Source organism: Rhinolophus sinicus, chromosome 14 (assembly GCF_057876585.1).
Source record: "Rhinolophus sinicus isolate RSI-liver-muscle chromosome 14, RSI-T2T, whole genome shotgun sequence".
NCBI classification, from domain to species: Eukaryota; Metazoa; Chordata; class Mammalia; order Chiroptera; family Rhinolophidae; genus Rhinolophus; species Rhinolophus sinicus.
In genome coordinates this window covers 5,599,911-5,620,089 of record NC_142514.1, presented here as the reverse complement: position 1 = coordinate 5,620,089, position 20,179 = coordinate 5,599,911, and the positions used below count along the sequence as shown (strand labels likewise).

The 20,179-nt window shown below is 40.5% G+C and overlaps 1 protein-coding gene across 6 annotated transcripts in view; it reads left to right on the top strand.

Annotated features, from left to right (window-relative positions):
• Positions 1 to 20,179, top strand: part of RERE (arginine-glutamic acid dipeptide repeats) — a 389,341-nt gene that overhangs the window by 171,850 nt on the left and 197,312 nt on the right. For 4 of the 6 annotated variants that reach the window (XM_019746719.3, XM_074334103.2, XM_019746720.3 and 1 more), the window contains exons 3-4: positions 4,539 to 4,609; positions 14,014 to 14,139. In XM_019746719.3, the coding sequence (XP_019602278.2) occupies positions 4,539 to 4,609; positions 14,014 to 14,139 (197 nt within the window). The remainder of the gene's footprint in view (positions 1 to 4,538; positions 4,610 to 14,013; positions 14,140 to 20,179) is intronic. The other 2 variants (XM_088790100.1, XM_019746721.3) reach the window with 1 other exon arrangement.

The window sequence follows — 20,179 nt, the reverse complement described above, 5'->3', positions numbered from 1 at the left end:
AGAAGGTTTTCGATTGGAAATTATATTAGGGCGGCACTGTCAAGCTTTGCAAAGGGATAAGAAGGTATTTCAAAGGTTAATAGGCAGAATCACATTAATTGGGGAGGGAAATTCTTTAAGGGGCCGAGCACTGGCAGAGCATCGCCTGAGCACAGCTTTAACACTGGCTCACAGCGCTGCTGCTCGCTCAATTAGTGAGTAAAGGAAATGTCCACCGTGCTCTGTGAGAGGCTGTCAGGAAAGATACTGACAGGCTCTTTGTGTTTCAGGATGACAAACTGCCTGATGCCTCAGGCTGTGCTTTTCACCCTTGAGACGACCCTGCTCTTGTTCTATTTACATAAACCTGCTGATTTGCTGAGGGTTGAAAAAGCAAAAGGGCTTTCTTTGCTTTGAGGATCTGCCTTCCTGCCCCAGCTTAGCAAATGCTCTGTTTGCAAATGGCACAATAGCGTCTTGGACACAAAGCTATGTTGAGGTTGTGAGAAACAGCCAGAAACACGCCTGTTCAGTATCATTGTCCAAATCGTGGCTATGGGGTTTGAGGTCACTTAATTGTGGGGTCCGTTCCCAGGCACAGGCTAGGTGTTGGAGAATAAGTCTTAACCTAGACCCATGGTTGCATGTCCAGACACCCGTGTAAAGAACACATTAGCTATCGTGTGTTGTTTGAAATGATTGGAGTCGATGGTTAGAGCCTCACTTATCTTTCTGGCCCATTTCAGGCTTGCTGATTTTAAAATTAAATGTGTGTGTGTGTGTGTGTGTGTGTGTGTGTGTGTGTACACACACACACACACACACATTTGCCCTGCAGCAGCTGTTTGCTCAATCTGGTAAATACGCATTTTCATATGGGTAATTTTGAAAATGTGCATTATGCACTTAATGGATCGTATCAGCTTTGCTCAGTTCTTTCAGAACTGCTAGCTTCTGATTTAAAGAGAGCCCTTCCTTCCTTCCTTCCTTCCTTCCTTCCTTCCTTCCTTCCTTCCTTCCTTCCTTCCTTCCTTCCTTCCTTCCTTCCTTCCTTCCTTTTAGGTGTCTGCAGTGCTTATGTTGGTCATGGGGATTTTCAGGTTGGGGATCCCTGATCTAGCTGACTGAAACCAGCTCCAGACAATCCCTGCACTCATAAATTGCATGAAAATTCGTGGCAAATAATTTTGGCTTTAAGAGATTACTGAGCATATGTTCCAACTGAGATTTTTAACATGGCTCTTGACTTAATGGCCTCATCTTTCCTCTTCCAAATAAACGACTTTATTTTGGCCTAACTATAGATATCTATATAAAGTTATTTTCTTAAATAGCTGCTTAATTAATGAGAGAAGAGGGAAATACTTCTTATGAGTATTTTTTGCCTTATTTTGAAAATTGCTAAGAGTAATAAGCAGGTTTTTGTGTGTATGAGACTTAAATTCCAAATTGTTTCTTAGAACATATTCTATTTTAATTGGATCACCCTAATTTTTATGGGTTATAGAGAAAAGTTTGACTCTACAAAAATTTCCATGCTTTTATTTTTAAAGTGAATTAGAAAAGTCTGATCAAAACAGTGTATTTTTTTCTCATTTCTATGGCAAGTTTGACATGGCGTGAAAATTTTCAATTCATATTACCAGATCTTAGCCATTCTGTGTTTTACCACTATTTATGTAAAATAAACTCTTCAGTTTTGTCACTTAATTTTGAAGTGGTCTCATTGGCTTTTTCAAAATACTGATAGAGGTCACTTTGATCACAGTAGCCTGTCTTACAGACTGCCAGCTTTGTGCATTGGAGTCTCATGTGTGAACTTACAGCTTTGGCTCAATTTGGGTTGTCAGGGTAACTTTTTAAACAAAAAGAGGTGACTTTTTATCTAGTAATGCGGCATTAATAAGTAAATGTGTTACTTCTATATGTCAGGTTTAAGAATCTGCTCTCTTGGTCTGCTTTATGCCTTTATCCCTCATGGCAGCGTTTCTCACGCTTCCAGTAAGACTGCAGAGAAGTGTTTAGGCAGAGGGATGTCAGCGGGCCTTGACGACCTGCTATCCCTGTCTTCCCTTCTCTGACAGTTACATCTGGGTGTATTTACAGGTAATCATTTTCCCGAATGGAACTTTGCAGTGAGAAATGAAAGAATATAGAGTCTCTCTCTTTTTTTTTTCTGGAAAGCTTTTTTATATACTACAGTTAATAGCTGCTTTATGTCTCAGTAAGAGAGTTTGTAGTAATAATGATTCTATTGATTATGAAAAGTATATATAAAGCTTTTCTTTATGTAAAAAGAACAAAGTCGCACAGAGTCCTCACGATCTCAGCATCTGTCGTTTACTTCAGTTTTGTCTGGTTTTACCAACACGGATGCCAGGCCTCAGTCCTTGGTGGGTGCACAGAACACAGACGTGAATACATTTCTCTAAGCTCAAAAGACAGTAATATGGACAGTGCAGAGCGTCTGACTGCCAAGTAACTGAACGAACAGGGAATGTGAAATGTCCATTTTAGGTAAAAGAAAGGAGATGTTGCCATTTCTTCACAGAGGAGCCGTGAGAATTGACTGCCTCTGGAGGTAACTCATAAGGTTGCAGGCGCTGGTGGAACGAAGGAGTAGAGAGGGTTTAGAGGTAGGGGAGTTGGTGTTCCTTCTGGGAATGCAGCCTAGGGGAGGGTGAGATGTGGTGTGGGACCAGACCATTATTGAATGCAGCAAATTACTTGTCACGTGCTTTTTGTCATGTATGCTTTAAGAATGTGGAAGTCATTAGTTAGGAAGTGACCTATTAATTTCGAAGTAGTGAATAGTAGCTAGGTATGACAGTGTTATGTATGAGATATAGAAAATGCTGCTTTCTGTATAGCAGGTGATGGGAAGAAGAGGGCAGTTAGACTGTGATGCATGTTCAGGTTGAGTGAGATGAGTAAATAATTGATATCTAGAGGTTTGAAATACTGGCAGTTCAGTACAGTAGGGATTGGAACTCAGGACTCAAGAACCTTTGGTTGTCCCAAAATTGTGCAAGTTGGAGCTACAGTTTTTATTTAGGAATAGCTTTCTCTTGTTTTTACTCGAGCACCAGATTAGGGGTAGGAAGAGAGATGTCTAGCACAGTGGGAAGAGTTTTCCTATTTCTTAAGGCGATTAGCCTGAATGTTGAACAGTTATTTAGCACCCTGGACCCTGGAACAAGATAGAAAGTTTAGGCAACAGTCAAGATACAGGGATTGAATCTCTGCTGTTGCGTCTGAGTAGAGAAATCATCTGGGAAATTCTGGATGCCTAAATGATGGCTTTCAGATTACTTCTTTTTTGTGGAATGACTTGGGGCTGCAAAAATCCTGGTGTCTTTCAGAAAGTTTCTTGGAAGGAAGTGCCCTTGAGTGAGTGAGGGCTTTTTTCATCATCTACCTCTAGTGGGTCTGCTAGCCCCACTGGACTGTCCACTGGACGAATGGCTCCAAATCTCTGTGCCTTCACCTTTTCTTGGCTCTTAATATGTAGAAATGAGGCAGCGGAGGAATCTGCCTGCTTTCTCAAGCACCTGAGTTATTCTAAGACGTATTCATTATGAAAGGTCATGAAGAGAGAGAAAACAAATGACGTTTGAAATGTGGGCATTATGGTCACTCTCTAGAAAATTTGATTGACTGTAGGTGCCTTTACAGTAAAGTAAATAATACATTACTTTCCTGTCCTAAACTTTATAATGATCTTGGGTTGGAATGTGGAGTTTTTACATCCCTTTATAGCCACCACTTCCCTTCAAATCATTGCTTTGTTTTTAAAACAGTGTATCTTGACCTGCCATTTTGAAAAACAACCCTTTACACTCCAGCTATTGAGAGCATCAAACACAATTGCCCAGACGGCCACGTCAAATGTAATGGAAGAAAGCACTCTTCTTCCCTGAGGAAAATGTAATTTGGTTTACTTCATTCTATCTCTGACTGGCTGCCTTGGTTTTCTTTACAATTAGAAAATAAAATGTCTTTAGGTTAAAATTGAATAACAAGTTACCCACAAGAGATTAGGTTAGTTTTCTTTCTCTTTCTTGGTTTAGGTGAAAAGGTCATTGTAATAGCACGTTCATGTTAGCCTTATTTATATTTCACGTATTTCCTCACAAAGTAGTTATTGAAAATAAAGGAGCACTTGGCAAAGCCATTTCTCTTTGTGAAAACACGGGAGCCTCTGTCTGAATAAAATATTCAGGATTTTGTCTAGGTGCGCGATTCCCCTTATCCTAGTACCTTTATCTGAATATGGAGAATCCAATCCCATGGGTTTCCCTCCTCCCCCTTCTTCAGGGACCCTGAAAACAATAATTTGAGGCTTTATCAAGTTTTTTAAATGATCAGAAAAGTGTCAGAAAGAACCCAAGGGCTGTTTTCTTTTAGTTTGAAGTTATTTGTAATTTATTACCACCTTTGAGAAAATATTTTCTCTAAAATGTATGTGCTTTATTTATTTATGCAGTGGCTTTATGGGCCCTGTCTTTGTTCCCTTAAAAGTAAATGCCATTGTTTTAAAATTTCTTTTTCTTTTAAAGACTGTGTGTATATCGAGAGTCGGAGGCCAAACACACCGTATTTCATCTGTAGCATTCAAGACTTCAAACTGGTAAGCATTTTTTAATGTGCTGTCGATTCTACTCGGGGCCTTCTCTTGTTCCAGTGCAACTGGCTGTCTTTTGCTTGCTTCTCCATCATATTGACTTGATGACCACTTCACCTTTGCAATGCCAGCTGCCTGGTGGCTGTAGCACTCAGGAAGGCAGTCGCCAGTTTTATCTTTTCAGTTTTGTAACACTTAGTGTTATAAAGCTCAGACTGTAAACAATGTTGACGAAGTTTTCATTCCCTTAGTAGCTGTTTGGACAACAATTTCAGGATTCCCTTGAGTTTCTGAAGTAGTTTGTTTCTTCTAAGCTGTAGTGAAGAGCCTGAAGAAAAATAAAGTTGGCATTTGCTGAGTTGGGGAAAAAAAAAAAGAATGTCAATGGGCCAGACTACTTTTTGGTGGTGACTCTAAGTTACTAAACTATTGTAGTGAGTGTGGAGTATATGTGCCTTGAACCTTTTTTGGGGGTCCCCAGGTTGGAGAAGGGAGTCTGGCTCAGGGGTGGTACAGCTGCAGGACTTTCTCACTGGAAACCTCCCAGGTCCGTCAGTATGGGTGTCGCCTGCTACCAACTCTTGGTTTTAGACGAGTGGTTCCCACACTTGGGGCTTTGGATCCCTGGATATCTGAGAGATTTTTCAAAGGTCTGCAAATAAACGTTCTCAATCTTAAGTAAAAAATGTATCTCACTTTTCATGTCTGTACAGCCACTTTGCAAATGTATTAATATGCTGCTGTGATTTTTAAAAATGACTTACTTAACGATAATACACAGTTAAGAATCACTGTTTATTACATAGTTTCCCCAAACAATTGGTAAGTGAAATACTATTGAAGTACTGTTATTTGGGGAGCTTTTGAAACATTTAGATCTTAAAAAGGGATCCTTGTCCTTGAAGGTTGTGAACCACTGTCCACACAGTAGGAAATCCTAATTCTTCAGCTTTGTAGAGGTACTTATCTCAGTATCTGTGAATGCCCTTATTTCCCAAACTCTTTGTAACTTTGACAATATTTGTGTTCTGACACACATTGTATGTGATATTTCCATCTAAAGAAAAGTGACGTAGTCTGAAGAGATCTTTAACTCTGCATCTTTGTTGCTTTTTATCATTTTAAGGACCCCAGATATCCAATTAGTATGTTCCAATTTAGCTAGTTAAAAAATTGCATGTCATTTATTTTTCTTCATTAAAAAATTATTGCATAAGTAATACATGCTTACTGTTTTAAAAGAAAGTCAAATGTGCCATTTACTTCCAAGATGTATTCTTGTTAAGCTGCTTTCAACTTCCCTGGTTGTTTTGCAAGGTGGCCTTGCCTTTTAATCTTGTAAATCAAATGCTTTTTATTCAGGTTTTTATGTTGACATGACATTCTACCATTTTTAGAGGTGTTTGCTATTTATGTGTTTCCTTCCAAAGATTTTTTCACAGATGCTGCATTAACATCTGAAAATCGGGGCGGCGGCCTTGTGTCCTGGAGTTTTCTTTTGCTAGTGGCAGCTGCTCTTGCTCTTCCCCCGTCACTGTCTTTGTGTGATTTTTACCAAAATGCAATACTCATGCACCATGGAAGAGATATAGCTGTGAAATAAAAAGGCAAAGGTTTTCCTTTTACCTGTTAGAATGGAAGCCTCTTTTGTACAATTTTTGCATGTTAGCCGGTGCCTTCCTGTTTGAACAGTGTCGCTTATGAAATGCTGATTACAATGTGATAGTTGCTGATCGGGGCAGAGGTTCCTGCTGAGTTACAGTAATTGCTCAGGGTATTAACAGCAATAAAAGCTGAAGCTTCTGTTGTCAGTATTGGTCTAGTATGACATTAAAGCCGTCTGCAAAAACAGTGTGGGAAGCAGGGTGCAATATGGTTAGATACCTTTTTCTGAATCACACACTGCTATGTCTCATGTTTTTGTGTGAATTTTGTATTCAGCACATACTCATAGTTGTGTGAGAATAACAGATAATGAACTATTTCCTTCTGGAAAGAATGTAGTTATTGTCTGGATACCCACTCTCTTCTTCCTTCATTCTCAATACTACTTATGAAAAGGGAACCTACCTAATAGATGAGAATAATCATAGATATTCTTTTTTCTTCAGCTTACCCAAACTATAAGGGGAAAAGATGAACAGAAAGAAATATGCTTTTTTCTCTGCAAGACTTTAAAAAGAAGACATTGGAATTGGTTTTGCCCACAGGAAATACCATGCATGGCAAGTGGAGCAATGGGAAACAAAAACCCAATAGCTTTGAAATGTTGTTGGTTAATTATGAATTTTTTCTTTTTAGCTGTTTTTCCTTTTTTTCAGTTTGGGGTTGTAACTGAGAGATGTATTTTCTTTGTTTATACCATAAATTAGAATTAATGCTTTTGCCATGGTGAGTTTGTGAGTATAAGGAGTATTGTGGGGCTGTAAAAAGAACTGGGGGAATGCCCTTTATGGTACATGTTAAGTAAGAGTAAGTGTTAAAACACAGCAGAGACCAAGGGATTGAGAAGTGGGTGTAAGGAGACAACTACGACAAGTCACTAGCACAACGCCAGCTAATTGAACTGAGGATCCTGGGTAACATTTCATGCACTAGTTTGGATTTTACGTGGGGACCTGGCTGTCTTCTAGGCTGCGCTACTATGTCCCATAGAGTCTGAGTCCGTGATAGGGAACATAGCTGCCTCTGTGACAGGTTTATACCTGTTGTCCTGGCAAACTGTTCCCCAGTGTCCCCTTTCACTCTCAGAGGTGTCCCTGTTTGGATAAGAGGCCATATATATGGTCACCTTGCCTAAGGGGATGGGATCCATGGCTTCGGCTTTATTAACATTTAACCATCAAAACACTTAAGGCCTCGCCACCCTCCATTGGTGGATCTTTTTAGAGCCCATACTTTCATAGGGGTGGGTAAAAGCTGTGATGGTGCCAAGTAACTGAGTTCCTAACAGAACTCGGAGGTTTGTGGAAGTCGCATTTTCAAGGGAAGTGAATTAATTATGTGTTTTATTGGGAAGCTTTCATTCTCTGAGGAAATGTTCATTAGACTGGGCTTATTTACAAACCCAGAGACAGTGACAGAAGTACCTATGGAACAAGTTGTCAAACGCAGGGGCTCAGGAGAGCAGTAGACGGAAGGTGGAAGGAATTATGGGTCGTGTCTGCTTCGGAGCAGGAAGAAAGAGGGATCGTCAATTCAATGGGGCAGCTTCGCACCCTAGGCTTTGGAACTAAATAACAAGGCAGTTGGCAAAATCTTTAGCTCTTTTAAAGAATAGTAATGTGGGATGGCAATCTATGATCTTTGTGGCCTAGCTTGAGAAGATTAACTGAGAGACTGAGGTAGGTAGCAGAGGGGGCAAAGCTGCGGGGATGAATCAAGAATTGTCTCAGTGCGGAGAGGGTGGGGGCAGGCAGACAGGTCATAGGCAGCCGACAGGGTAGGGCCTAGGGCAGGGCCTAGGGCCGGAAGCCAGGGCGCGCAGGGCACGGGAGCGGCTTTGCAGAGAGTGCACTCACCCCTCCGTGGGCTCTCCTGACGCTTCTTCCCACCGGATTCTTAGATTACCTTGTTGTTTCCTCTCAGTAAAGGCCTCTTCTTGGGCCTGCTTGTGCCGAGCTCCAGTAATTGTAACTGAAAGAGCCCAGAATAACATCTTCAATCCTTCCTCCTGTGCTCCCAGTGTTTCTAGATCACTCTGTGACTTAGTTTGCGCTGAGAATCTTGTTTTTGAATGAGTCGGCTTCACCAACAAGCATTATATCCCAGAGTGCAATTCAGAAGGTTTTGGGTTGTAATCAGTGCCTTCGACAGGCATTTATTGAAAGCCTCCTTTGTCTTCTGTGTGGGCGCAGTACCGTTTTGAGACAGGAGAAGGTAAGCTGCAGCTCCTCCCCTCAGTGACCTCAGGTTCTCAGGCCAGACGCCTGTGGCTCAGTGGGTCTGTCCTCTTTGGAGAACACTGCATAGGACTGATGTGGATGAAGCCATCACTTTTTGTCCCAAAGGAAAGATTCCTTTTTTGCTTTTACTGAAAAACAATAAAATTCCATTTTTACAGGAATCCAGGCTTTACGCATAATAGAGTCATAACTTGCTGTCTGGGAATAGTCATGGATTCCGAGAGTGCTTCACCAGAAGATGGTTGAGATGAGTAGTTTTCATGCAGTTTAACGCCAGAGTCCCTCGTCTGGCCCTAATAGTCGTAGTTCATGCCGAATTCTTCATTCACAAATAAGTGACTGACACTATTCCTTTAACATTCTACGTGGGAATGTGGTGTGGATTCCTAATGAATTTTTGTCACGCACACAATAGAAAAAAGTATGATTTTGGTTTCTTACAGTTTTATAATTATCGATTCTTCAGCTGTTGTATGAAATGAATTTTCAGATAGGATATATAATTATTACAACTATTATTATGAGCAAATACCATTGATTGATTTTGGCTCTTATTTGGAAAGTTGTCATTAAAATTATAGCTGGCCTAGAGATTCCTTGGAGTTGGTGATAGGTCATTAGGGACATTGCAGTATGTTCAGTGGACTGTTTGGCTCGCCATGTTCTGACTCTGCATGGCTGAGTGTGCTCGGTATCATTTAGGTCCTGACAGCATGCATTCTGAGTGAGAACTCTGAGTGTGAATGCAAAGTAGCTAAGGGTGCATACCACTAGTTACCTTGGAGAAGGCACATTTCCATTACTGCTGTGAGTGCGGGCCCAGATCATTCGAGATCTAATACTGTACCTCTCTTTGTTTCATTGCCAAATGTGAGAAGCTGGGGGAGGAACATTTGGAATTTCTTTCTGGGTACCCACAACCCAATTCCAGGAGCTGACTGCCACAGTACAAGGAGGGGCTGCCGAGAAATTAGCTTTAGCTTAGGTTCCTTTTGCCATCAAAATTTCCCGCTCTTTACCAAACTGAGTTTCTCAGAAATGGATTAAAAGCAAGAAGCTGCTTTTCCTTCTTTAAAATGAAAACTTCTAGAGGTTAAGTAATTATATCTTCTCACTCTTTGTTAGAGACCTCAGCATAGAAATGCTGAGAGACATGGGAAACTCATTAACATGCAGTCTGTGCACACACGCTTGTGGACGCACAATGAGTTAATTGTCATTTATGCATCAGGACCCACAATTCCTTAACCCCAGCTTGGCTGTATGGTGTATGGCATTCAGGAAATGAGCATTCATTTTACTATTAGGGAAATCTTGTATTAAAAACTGTTCTGGGGCTGGGGCAGGAAATCCACATTCCTTTGAACATGGCTTATTCAGGATTTGAGATGCTTTCCTGGGACGAGATGAGAGATGGTAGAGCACATGAGTTGAGAGCTTGACTTGGACCTCTGGTTGGTCTGTTCCATCAGTTGCTACCTTTCATGACCTTAGGCAAGAAGACACTTAATGCTCCTAATCTCCCTTTCTTTACCTATGAAGTTGGGATACAAAGCACTGTACAGGTAGGTTGTTTTTAGATGCAAAGATCAAGTCTACAAAGTGGACAGTGCAGTGCAGTTCCTGCGCGCTGGATTGAGGAGGATTGTGATGTTGGTGTTTAGTTGGTGCTCTGGCTTTAAGCTTTGTGAGGACAGACACCACACCTGTTTTTATTCATTGATGTACCCTGTGCACTTATTAGCACATTGCCTGGCCCATATAAGATCCACAATATTTATTGAATATTGAATGAAGTAACATTTCAGTGGAAAAAATTCACTGGAGAAAGTTTTCAGAAAAACTTTAGTAATAGTTTCATACAATATATGCTTTAACTACAAATTAACCTTCGGTTTATTAAACAAGCCAAAGAGATCTGCTTCTTTACCTGTAGTTAAGCTTGCAATGTGCAGTTAGCCTCAGTGTGTAGTATTTTATATATTTAATTAATAAAACTATTCTTAAAATACTTTGAAACTCTGTTTCTTATTTTTTTCAGGAAGTTTACATGAGTATAGCCGAGGTCATAACATTTTTAGGCATTATTATAATCTGTTTTGAATTTTCTGTATTTCTGACTTACGGCAAAGGTAAATGAGAGCTTAGTCTATATGTAAACATCCCAGAGAAGGCCAACTGATACGAGAACTGCCTTAGGGTAATATGATTGGTGATTCGTTTCTGTGTGAAACCGTGACTGTTTTTCTCTTTTTGGTTTTGATAGGCCCTCAAGTTAGGCCTGTAGAATTGAGTATTTCTTTTTACAATTCTTTTTTCTCTTTGCCCTCTTGGTTTGTTTCCTACCAAAAGACCAGTACCACCCAGTTACAGCTTTGTGACTTGAGTATAGTGATAGATGATGAAGTGAGAACATTGAAGTTTGTTATCAAGTGTTTTCAGTTTATAGAGAGAGGAATTAAGTAGGACTTAAAGAGAGAACGGGATGTTGAACTGAGATAGTTCTTTAGAAGTTGTTCCTTGCTGTTAGTTATTCTCACCTGTCAGGAGAGAGTGCATCAGTGCAACCGTACTCTTCTATTGCAATGATTTCTGAGTTAAGAAAAGGTGTGCATTGTTGATTTGGTGCTAGACTATTCTTCTGGAGTCCACACCTTTCCCCCCCATTCTCTGTTTACAAGTCAAGGCTATGGTTGCTTAGTTGCTGTCTGTAAGCATCCTAATACACTCTGGGGTGTCGGGCTTACTCCGTGCTGTTTGGAGTAAGTCACCAATAATAAATACAGTAAGTCCCTCACTTAACATTGTTAACAGGTTCTGTGAATTTAAAGGAAGTGATGTATGACAAAACCAGCTTTACCATAGGCAAATTGATATAAACAAGACTTAAATTCCTAAGGCATCTCATCAGCGTTATAATGAAACGATGATGATAAAACCATGTTACTTGAGGACCTTCTGTGTATGTTCAAGGACTAAATGTTCTTTTTACATGTAGATCTGAAGTGTGTAATTTTATTTAATCCTTTAAGAGTCAAGAGGAAGATGAAATCTCTTAGCCCTGAGTTTGATGGACGTGGTAGATGAGGTGATGTCGCTATATGCTGTGCATCCCTCTCTGCCCCCAAGTATGGAGCCATCATGTTGAAAGTGCTTTTGAGTCACCACAACCGTTTTGAATGATATGAATGTCAACTTAAAAACGGACGGGTGGTATTCACATAAGTGAAATTCAGAACGAAGCTTTGGGAATAAATAATCTCAGGGCATCTTACTGGGCCTATTTGTTCAGCTTCTCAGCGGTCTGTTTTCATTTATGACTGACAGTCATTATAGACCATGTGGGATTTAAAGTTTTAATGGTTCATGATTACTGTGAAGTTGGGTAATTAATTTTGTCCTAATTTATTTGGGTGTTAGGACTCTAAGAAATCACTGAAAAAGTTTTATTAAATAATTTGTGGAAATAAATATAATGACTTACTAAATAAATATAATGATTTAGTAAATGTTATTTACTAAACCTATTCTCTATATGTGAAGTTTTTTCAATGCAGAAAATTCTCTAAGTGTTTTAATTTTTTTTAAAAGGAGCTTAGAGTTTGAGACAATTTGATATTTGCAGAAAGCTGCTATGCAAGAATATTGGTAAAGCCTTGTCATTCAAGCTATAGTCTTTAGAACTTGAAATTTGTAATTTGTGTGTGTGTGTGTGTATATATATGTATATGTATATGTATATGTATATGTATATGTATATGTATGTATGTATGTTTGTGTTAAAATAATCCAAGAAAAACTGATTGGAAGAACTGAAAGAAAATTAAGGAAACTGAGACACTGTCAGTGTTTTCTGACTCATAGATAATAAGAGCAATGATATGCTTTGAAATGATGCCTTTTTTAATGTTTAAAATATCTTGATAATGCCTTGAACTCATGCATATTTAAAATAATGCCAGGGTGCTTAGAAATGCTTTGCTAGGTGTTTTTTGTTTGTTTGAAACCCTTGATTTGAGTGAATAAGGATTTGAGTGGTCTGATTAAGTGAATTCCTAGTGCAAGAGATTAACCAGAAATTCCTTTTTATTTGATGCTTGTGGTAAAAAATATTGAGTATACAGTACATTCTAGTGCACAACTGAATCTTTGATTTGGAATTTGCGGTGCTGGTATGGGGAGGAGGGGGGTACGTGGAGGAAGAGGTTTGGCTACTAACACTTGATTCCATCATGTATTGTCACTGAGGCAGCAGGAGCCAGAGGCTGCGCAGAAAACATGGAGCCCAGAGTGATCTGTAGAGAATGAAGAGAAACATCATGAAAAAGATGTTCCCGTTATCCGATGCTTTTCTTGGGATTTGTCTTTTTGTTGGTTTTTAAAGAGACATACAAAAATCAGTAGTAAATGGAGCATATTAACTCTCAGATTTTAAGAAGTTGTTAGAAAGTGATTCTTTGCTTCTCAAAAGGAATACGTAATAGGACTTCATAAAAATGATTTAATATTAAAAACGTTTGCTTTTCTGTAATTTTTAAACAACTTTAAGAATCGAGATTGTTATATAAACATTTGGATTTTATGGGGTTTTATATCATTTACAACCTCATGAAATGGAATTGGTTAGTTTTTTTGGGAAATGTTATGTATTCTCTAGAGTACTTGAAAGGGAGCATATTCAGACTATTATCTGAGGTATCCTTTTTTGATACTTATAAGGACTGTGCTGGCTTTCAGAAGTTGCTCTCTAATCTTTTGCTGGTTGTAAATTTTTCGGTTTCTTTCTAAAAAAAAAAAAAAAAAAGTGATACATACCAAACTGGTTCTACCCCTAAAAGAAATCATGTCTTGAACTTTATGCTCTGTGCCTGTTCAGTATACTTACCTTATGGGCATTATGAGAAAATTAAAACTCATTTGAATGGTGTCTTTTTTCCCTCTGGTATTAAGCCTTTGTCTTTCACCTTGCCTTCAGCTTTACAAAATTAAACTAGGAGTTTGAGGAAATGGTAGGGTCTTTTCTTTGACACCCCTAACACCTTGAATATTTCCTTACTAAGTACATAGCTTATGACTCTAGCCTCTCTCATTAGAAACTCTTCTGAAAGCTCAATTTGTCCACTTGTGGTTCGTTTTACAGTTATGTTTATCTGACACCACTGAAATTTTGTTTTTATTGTAAGCAAAGCATGCCACTGTCACTGTGCTTTGGCACTGTGTCATCTTAACTTGGTTATTTTGAGGGGCACACACCATACTGCTTTACGACAGGATCCAGATTAGAGTGTGAAGCCAGAAGGGTCATATGTTTTTGTTCATGCTGAGCTAAGGAAATGGCTTTGATTAATGCAGAAAGGTTAATGGTAGTGGTAGAACAAATACTCTGAGATTTCAGAGGCCATCTGCTAAAGGATTTGTGCAGATACTCGGTGTGCTGAGTGCCCCTAGTAACCAGGGTATGAGGGGACATTGGGCACGTTAACTTAAAACTGTTTTCTTTTTTAGGTCCACAACTCCCAGGCCTGTTGCAGATCTCCAACTCCTGCTTTGTGTGACCCCCCAGCATGCTCTCTGCCGGTGGCGTCACAGCCACCACAGCATCTTTCTGAAGCCGGGAGAGGGCCTGTAGGGGTAAGGAGAATCCCGTTTTTAAAAGCTGTCAATATTTTATATCCCACAGGGTATAAAATAGGAATATTACCTCCCTCCCCAGAGCCCCTTTTCAAATGTGCTGTATTGTGTGTGTTTTTAAAGGAGTAACAAGTACATGCACAGAGGAAGCAAAATACGGGACTTGCCTTACCCCTCTAGGACAGTTCCAGAGTTAGTGGGGTTGGTGATGTAGGGTATTTTGGCACCAGCAGAGAGCATGCTGGGCTGCTGCAAGGAGCAGGAGCTGGCAATCAGCAGCGAGTATGGATGTTGGCAACTGAAATGGGGAAAAAAGGGGGTAAGTGTGAGACCAAGTGTGGAATATGCATTTCCCAGGACCATTGGGACTCATGGCCCACGAATCTAAACTGTTTTGGGTGCCGTTCTCTCAGGTGACATTTTGTAGAGTATTGCTCAGAAGTAGCTAGGCTCTTCTGCAATGCAGAAGAAAACACTTTGAAGGGTGTGGGTTGGGGTGTAGATACACTGCTCTCAGCTGTGCCCTGGTAATTCCTGTTACCTGGTAGTAACGTGGGGTGTGTGTGAGACGTAGCGAGATGAGATGTCTTTAGTGTGTTATCCCTTAGAACAGAGGACCCGGTTAGTGACCCAGGAGGGCTGTTTTTGTCACATCTCACCTTTTCTGAAAGCTGTGTGTACACCTGTCTTCCTTTTCCTTTCCTTGTGAGGATTTAATGGTAAAGTTTTCTGAAACACAAGTGTTCATTGTTGTGCTCAACCGCTGTTAATCAACGACAGATGTTTAAGACCTATGTTTACCTTGTGTGTAACTGACTGTGGGGCTCAGACTCAGACTCATACTCAGTGAGCAAATCACACAAGAAAGGAGCCATCTCACACGCACACGCACAGTACAAGGTACGGCAATGGAATGAGTCGTTCCACTGCAGGGTAGAATCTTAATACCGTGAGACTGAGAAAGGAGTGCTCCAAATGGGAGATGTGGTGAAGGTAGGTAGGTTGCGTTTTTGCTACATCAGCATGTGGACAGGCAGAGTGGAGGAGCCTGGCAGGTGTCCCGTCAGCCTGTCTATAAGCAGCACAGGCAGTGAGCCTGGTGAAGCTGGGAGTTGTGAGAAGACGGCCGCAGGACGTCATGGAAGTGCACAGGTTAGTGGGTTTGGGGAGGCAGAGGTGGGGTGTAAAATGGGGCCAGATCATGAAGGGTCCTAAAGCTCAACAAAACAAAGGCACGATTTCACGTGCTAGGCAGGAGAGCGCCTTTGCAGGCTTTCTGTTCTCTGCAAGCCAGTCCGCAGATCACTGCTTAAGAAGAGTCGCTGGGAAGCAGTGTGGAGTGGGGACTTGAGGGTTATCATCTGTGCATAACGCTGAGAGGACCAGACAACAGAGATGGGATATGAATAGTTGTAACAAAGGCAGGAGTAATGGCCACAACAGCAATTCCATGTTTAGATCATTGCCAGTGTAACGTATCGAGGATTAGACCGGAAAAAAGGTTCACATTATGGAAGCCCTAAAATTCTGGGTGGAATAGCCATTCACAAAGGAAGATAAACCCAGTGTAGTGGATAAAAGTCTAATTTTAATCCCTGGAGAGAGAGACGGACAAATTAGCAGCTTGGACTTGACTACCTACTTCAAATGCTTCAGTCATTACCAGTTACCATCTTGTTTCCATATGTATCTAAGAAATGGTTTTTATCTTTCAGGCTGATGTTTTCTTTACTCTCTAGTCAGTGTGGATGTCATTGTTAGACTGTTTCATTTACCACAGTACTCGCTAACCAGGATTTGCTGAATGGATTTAAATTTTTTCCCATAACAACATTGATTTTCAGTAAGCTTTTTCTGTTAGCATTAGTGATGACCAGAATTTAATTTTTTAGCAGTAAAAATGTGGTGTTCACTGGGGATTTAAATAAGTTTATGATGGGTGGTGTACTCAGATACCATCGTATGTAGGTTTGAGAAGACTCTGTAGTAAGATGACAAATCTTTCAGTCAAGACGATGCTGCATAAAGCTAACTGTATTGATTGTTCTTTAACAACGCTTCATGCTGCCGGAGTCATTGGAGCGGGATCTGAATTGGATCCAGTTGGCAAAGCTCCTCCCCATGTGTGGGGCTCATAAATCCTGCAGGCACACGGCTCTAATGCAGTATAATGAGGGAGCTGCTGGGAGAAAAATTGATTACAGGGTTGCAGACAATATCATTAACGTTTCTTGCCATGATACACCAGATGTCTTCCCTAATAGACTATTTTTGTTAATTTAGTTTTTATAGGATAGCGTTGATGGCATTATAATTTAACTTTCTTTGCATATTCAGGTATATGTGATCTGTGTTTCTACACTAATGATGACATCCACTCATAGATTTAATTTTATAAAATTTTAACTTATCTGTTCATTTTAAAATTATCTGTGTTGAGAAGGCACCATTTTTATTTGTTACTGAGACTCTGTTAGCTTGGATGTTTTCTAGCAAAAAGTACTGTGTTTACTGGTAATTCAGAGGCAGTGAGGGAGGTGAGAAGGCAAAGAAAACATTGCCCAGATCCTCCCTAGACAAATCAGAGATGCTCCCCCAACCCCAGCCGGTCCCCGAGTTATGAAGTGCTTTATATGGCACAACTGACACTCTCCACAGCAGAAAAGGAGCAGCCATTTAAAGGGGACGTGAAATGGACACTCGTGTCCCCTGTCGGGTGGCCGAATCTGTCCTTGACCCTGTCCTCGTCCTCGCTGGGAGATCAAGGGCTAGTTAGGGGATTTAGTTCTTCCACATTTTTATGTCTTAGGAACATCTTTTTGTGTGTTTAAGACCTCTGCCCAGTGGCTAACATATAAATCAGTACTGTAATAGGGGGTCGAGCTATTTTATTTCAGTCATTTTTTTAACTGCTAGTTTTATTTTTGGTGTATTTTATAGGACATATTTTTTTCTCTTGACGTGTTCCTGTATAACATAGGACATGTTAATTAACCTTTCTAACCCTTAGTTTTCTCACTTAGAAAATGGGTATAATATTACTATCTACCTTAAAGAGTTGTTGCAAAGATTAATGAAATAATTCATTAAATTGCTTAGCATGATATTAAGCCTACAATAAGCATTCATTAAGCATTATCTGTTATATAGACTTCTGTCATACTAACTCAGGTTTTAAATGATTTATTAGTTTTCTAGACATTCTTCATCTGAGTTCCTTAGGCCCCCGAGGTGGTCTCTCTGAGTGCAAGAGGGCCTGTGACCTTCCTTAAACTGCTGCAAAGTCTTACATGTTAATGTGCAATTTTCTGGAGAAAGTGTGCTTTTCAACCATGGGTGCTAATCAGTAGATTTTAAAATGTTGAAAAATATTTAAAATTTAAGATTAAGAGCTGGTGGGTCATTTAAAACCTCCAATCTGCTAGCTGTTTAAGGAAGTAGACTAACCCTGGGTGTTTACTTGGTGCCCAGGCATCTGCTGCCCCTTTGACCCCTGGGTCCCCCCAGCAATCTGACATGGATTTAATTTTGCAGATGAGAAACCTGGAGGTTAGCCTTTGTCTAAAATCCTGCCCTTAGAGAGTGCAGGACTGCGGTTTAGCTCCAGAACTCCCACCCCCTGACCTTGTATAATCTTCGTGGTCCAATGGTGACTTGTGTGCCCCCCGGGGACCCTGCAGTGGTGCCAGCCTTTGCCTGCACGGGTCTGCAGGGTTCCTGAGCCAGCCTGCTGCTCATTCACTGGGTACAGTGAAGAAGTGTGACAGGCTGGCCCTCACCCTAAAAAAGTGACAGTGTGTCAACAGGATGCTGTGAGAAACCTTCTTAGTATCAGAAAATTTATTTTCCTGTTAGCAGTTGTAGTGGTCAGATCTTTAGTATCCTTTTGTTTAAAAAAATGCATGACCAACAGTTACCATGAGTTCCCTTTTCATTCATCTTAATGGCATTTACAGTTAACCCTTGAACATGAGGGTTAGCACCCCCCCCCCCCCCACCCACACACACACCAGCAGTTGAAAATCCACATATCACTTTTGACTCCCCCCAAACTTAAGTCGTCCCTTGGTATCTGCCAGGGATTGGTTCCAGGAACCCCTGCGGATACCAAAATTCAAGGATGCCCAAGTTCCCTATGTAAAAGGACGTAGATCAAAGGGTCCCATCAGCCCTCTGCACCTGTGGACTCCCAGCCTGATCGAAACTAGTACAGGGGTTTATTGAAACACACCCGTGTATAAGTGGACCCGTGCAGTTCAACCCTGTGGTGCTCAAGGGTTAACAGTGTATACATTTGAAAAATAATTCCCGTAGTCTGCGTTTGTTAGTCTGCGTGTGTTTGTTTAAGGAAAAAACTTGGTGCGTGTAAGAAGTTGGGCTTTGCGTTTCTTGGAATAAATCCACTGCCTGGATCTAGACAAACCTGCTTCATGAACCCGGAGCAGGAAGCTGGGCCCAGTGGCTTTCCTCAAATGCCCTGTTCACGAGTGGCTGCCAAGGCTGGAAGACAGTCTCCCCGGTCTGCTTGGTGCTCTTCTCACTGCTCCTGGTGACTGTCCCCACCCACGGGCATGTTCTTAGCGCTGGCCCATGCCATGCCCCGCCCACGTCTGCCTCACTAAGACTCTTTTGCTTCAGATCTAGTTTAAACTTTTGTGACTGTATCTCAAACCAGTGTTCAAACAGATTTTTGGTGTTTTCTTGTTTTTTTCTTCCTGCTTATGTAAGACATCATTTTTAAGTATCATTTCTAACACTGGTACTTTTCATATTTCAGTACCATTTAATAATTAAAAGTGAATATTATAAAATGGTATTTTAAAAGTAAAGCTGGTTATAGTTCTTACCTACTTGTTGCTTGTAAAGAACTCCAATCTGGTTGCTTATTTGGCTGTGCAGGAGTTTCTGAGGATATCCTCCTTTTTCAATATTTACTGTGGCTTCCCAGTTGACATTAAAGATGCCAAAAATAACGATTGCCTTTTATTTTTGATGGTAAGTAAAGGTGTTAAAATGACTGCATTTTCAGAAAAATTGCCAGTACCAATGCTGGGATTAATCCAGCTACCCTAAATGAAAGGTGATTGATGTGGCAAATTTTAAAAATTCTTAAAACACCCATCCGACCGATAGTATTAAGAGAGCATGTGTGTTGCTTCCAGTACAGTAATTCCTTTCACTTGGGACAGTAGATTTTATACCTTGCTCGCCCGTAAAAGCTAATTGTTGCCTAGCTTGTTCTTAAGGCTGTCTTTCCCTCATACCCACATGCTCCTTTTTTACGAAAAGGTGCATCAAGCCATATTTTCAGAACATAGATTTGAATAACCTTATGATTTTATAAAAATGCCTACTATGTAAGCAGTCATTTTTGTTACCATAGGTCTGCGTCAGATGCAATGATTGCTACTCCGTTTGGTTGAGCTCCCTTTTCTTTCAGGGATAGTTATCCTTTATCATCACCTTTATTACTTACAGGCACTGAACGCCCTTTCAGCCGTGCCTTTTTGGGGCTGCTTCACACTGTTTGGAAAATACCCGAGCAACTGTATGGTGTTCCCAGGCTCTACAAGTTCTCCTGAAGTAGTTTTACTAATATAAATTGCCAACACATTTCCGCACATGGAAGTAGATCATGCAGTTTTGTTTAGCTTAACTTCGTTTTTAGCGTTTAGGATATCATACTACTTTCAGTTGGCAGTAGCTCTTATAAATGTCAAGGCCTTCCATGGATACCCGAGTTTTCTCTGGGACTGGAGTGAAGTTTACATAACCCATCTAAGGTTAATCGATCCTTTTCAGAGTCTATAGAAATTATTATGTCTCATGCCTTGAAGTTGGTATTTTCTGTTTTTGGTCTCATGTTTTACAGTTAGATTGAATGTCAGGTACTTGCCTTTTTTTTTCCTTTTAAATAGACTTTATTTTTTAGAGTAGTTCTAGGTTCATAACAAAACTGAGTGGAAGGTACAGAGATTTCCCATGTACCTCCCTGCTCCCCGACGTGAATAGCCTCCCCCATTCTCAACGTCCCCCCCCA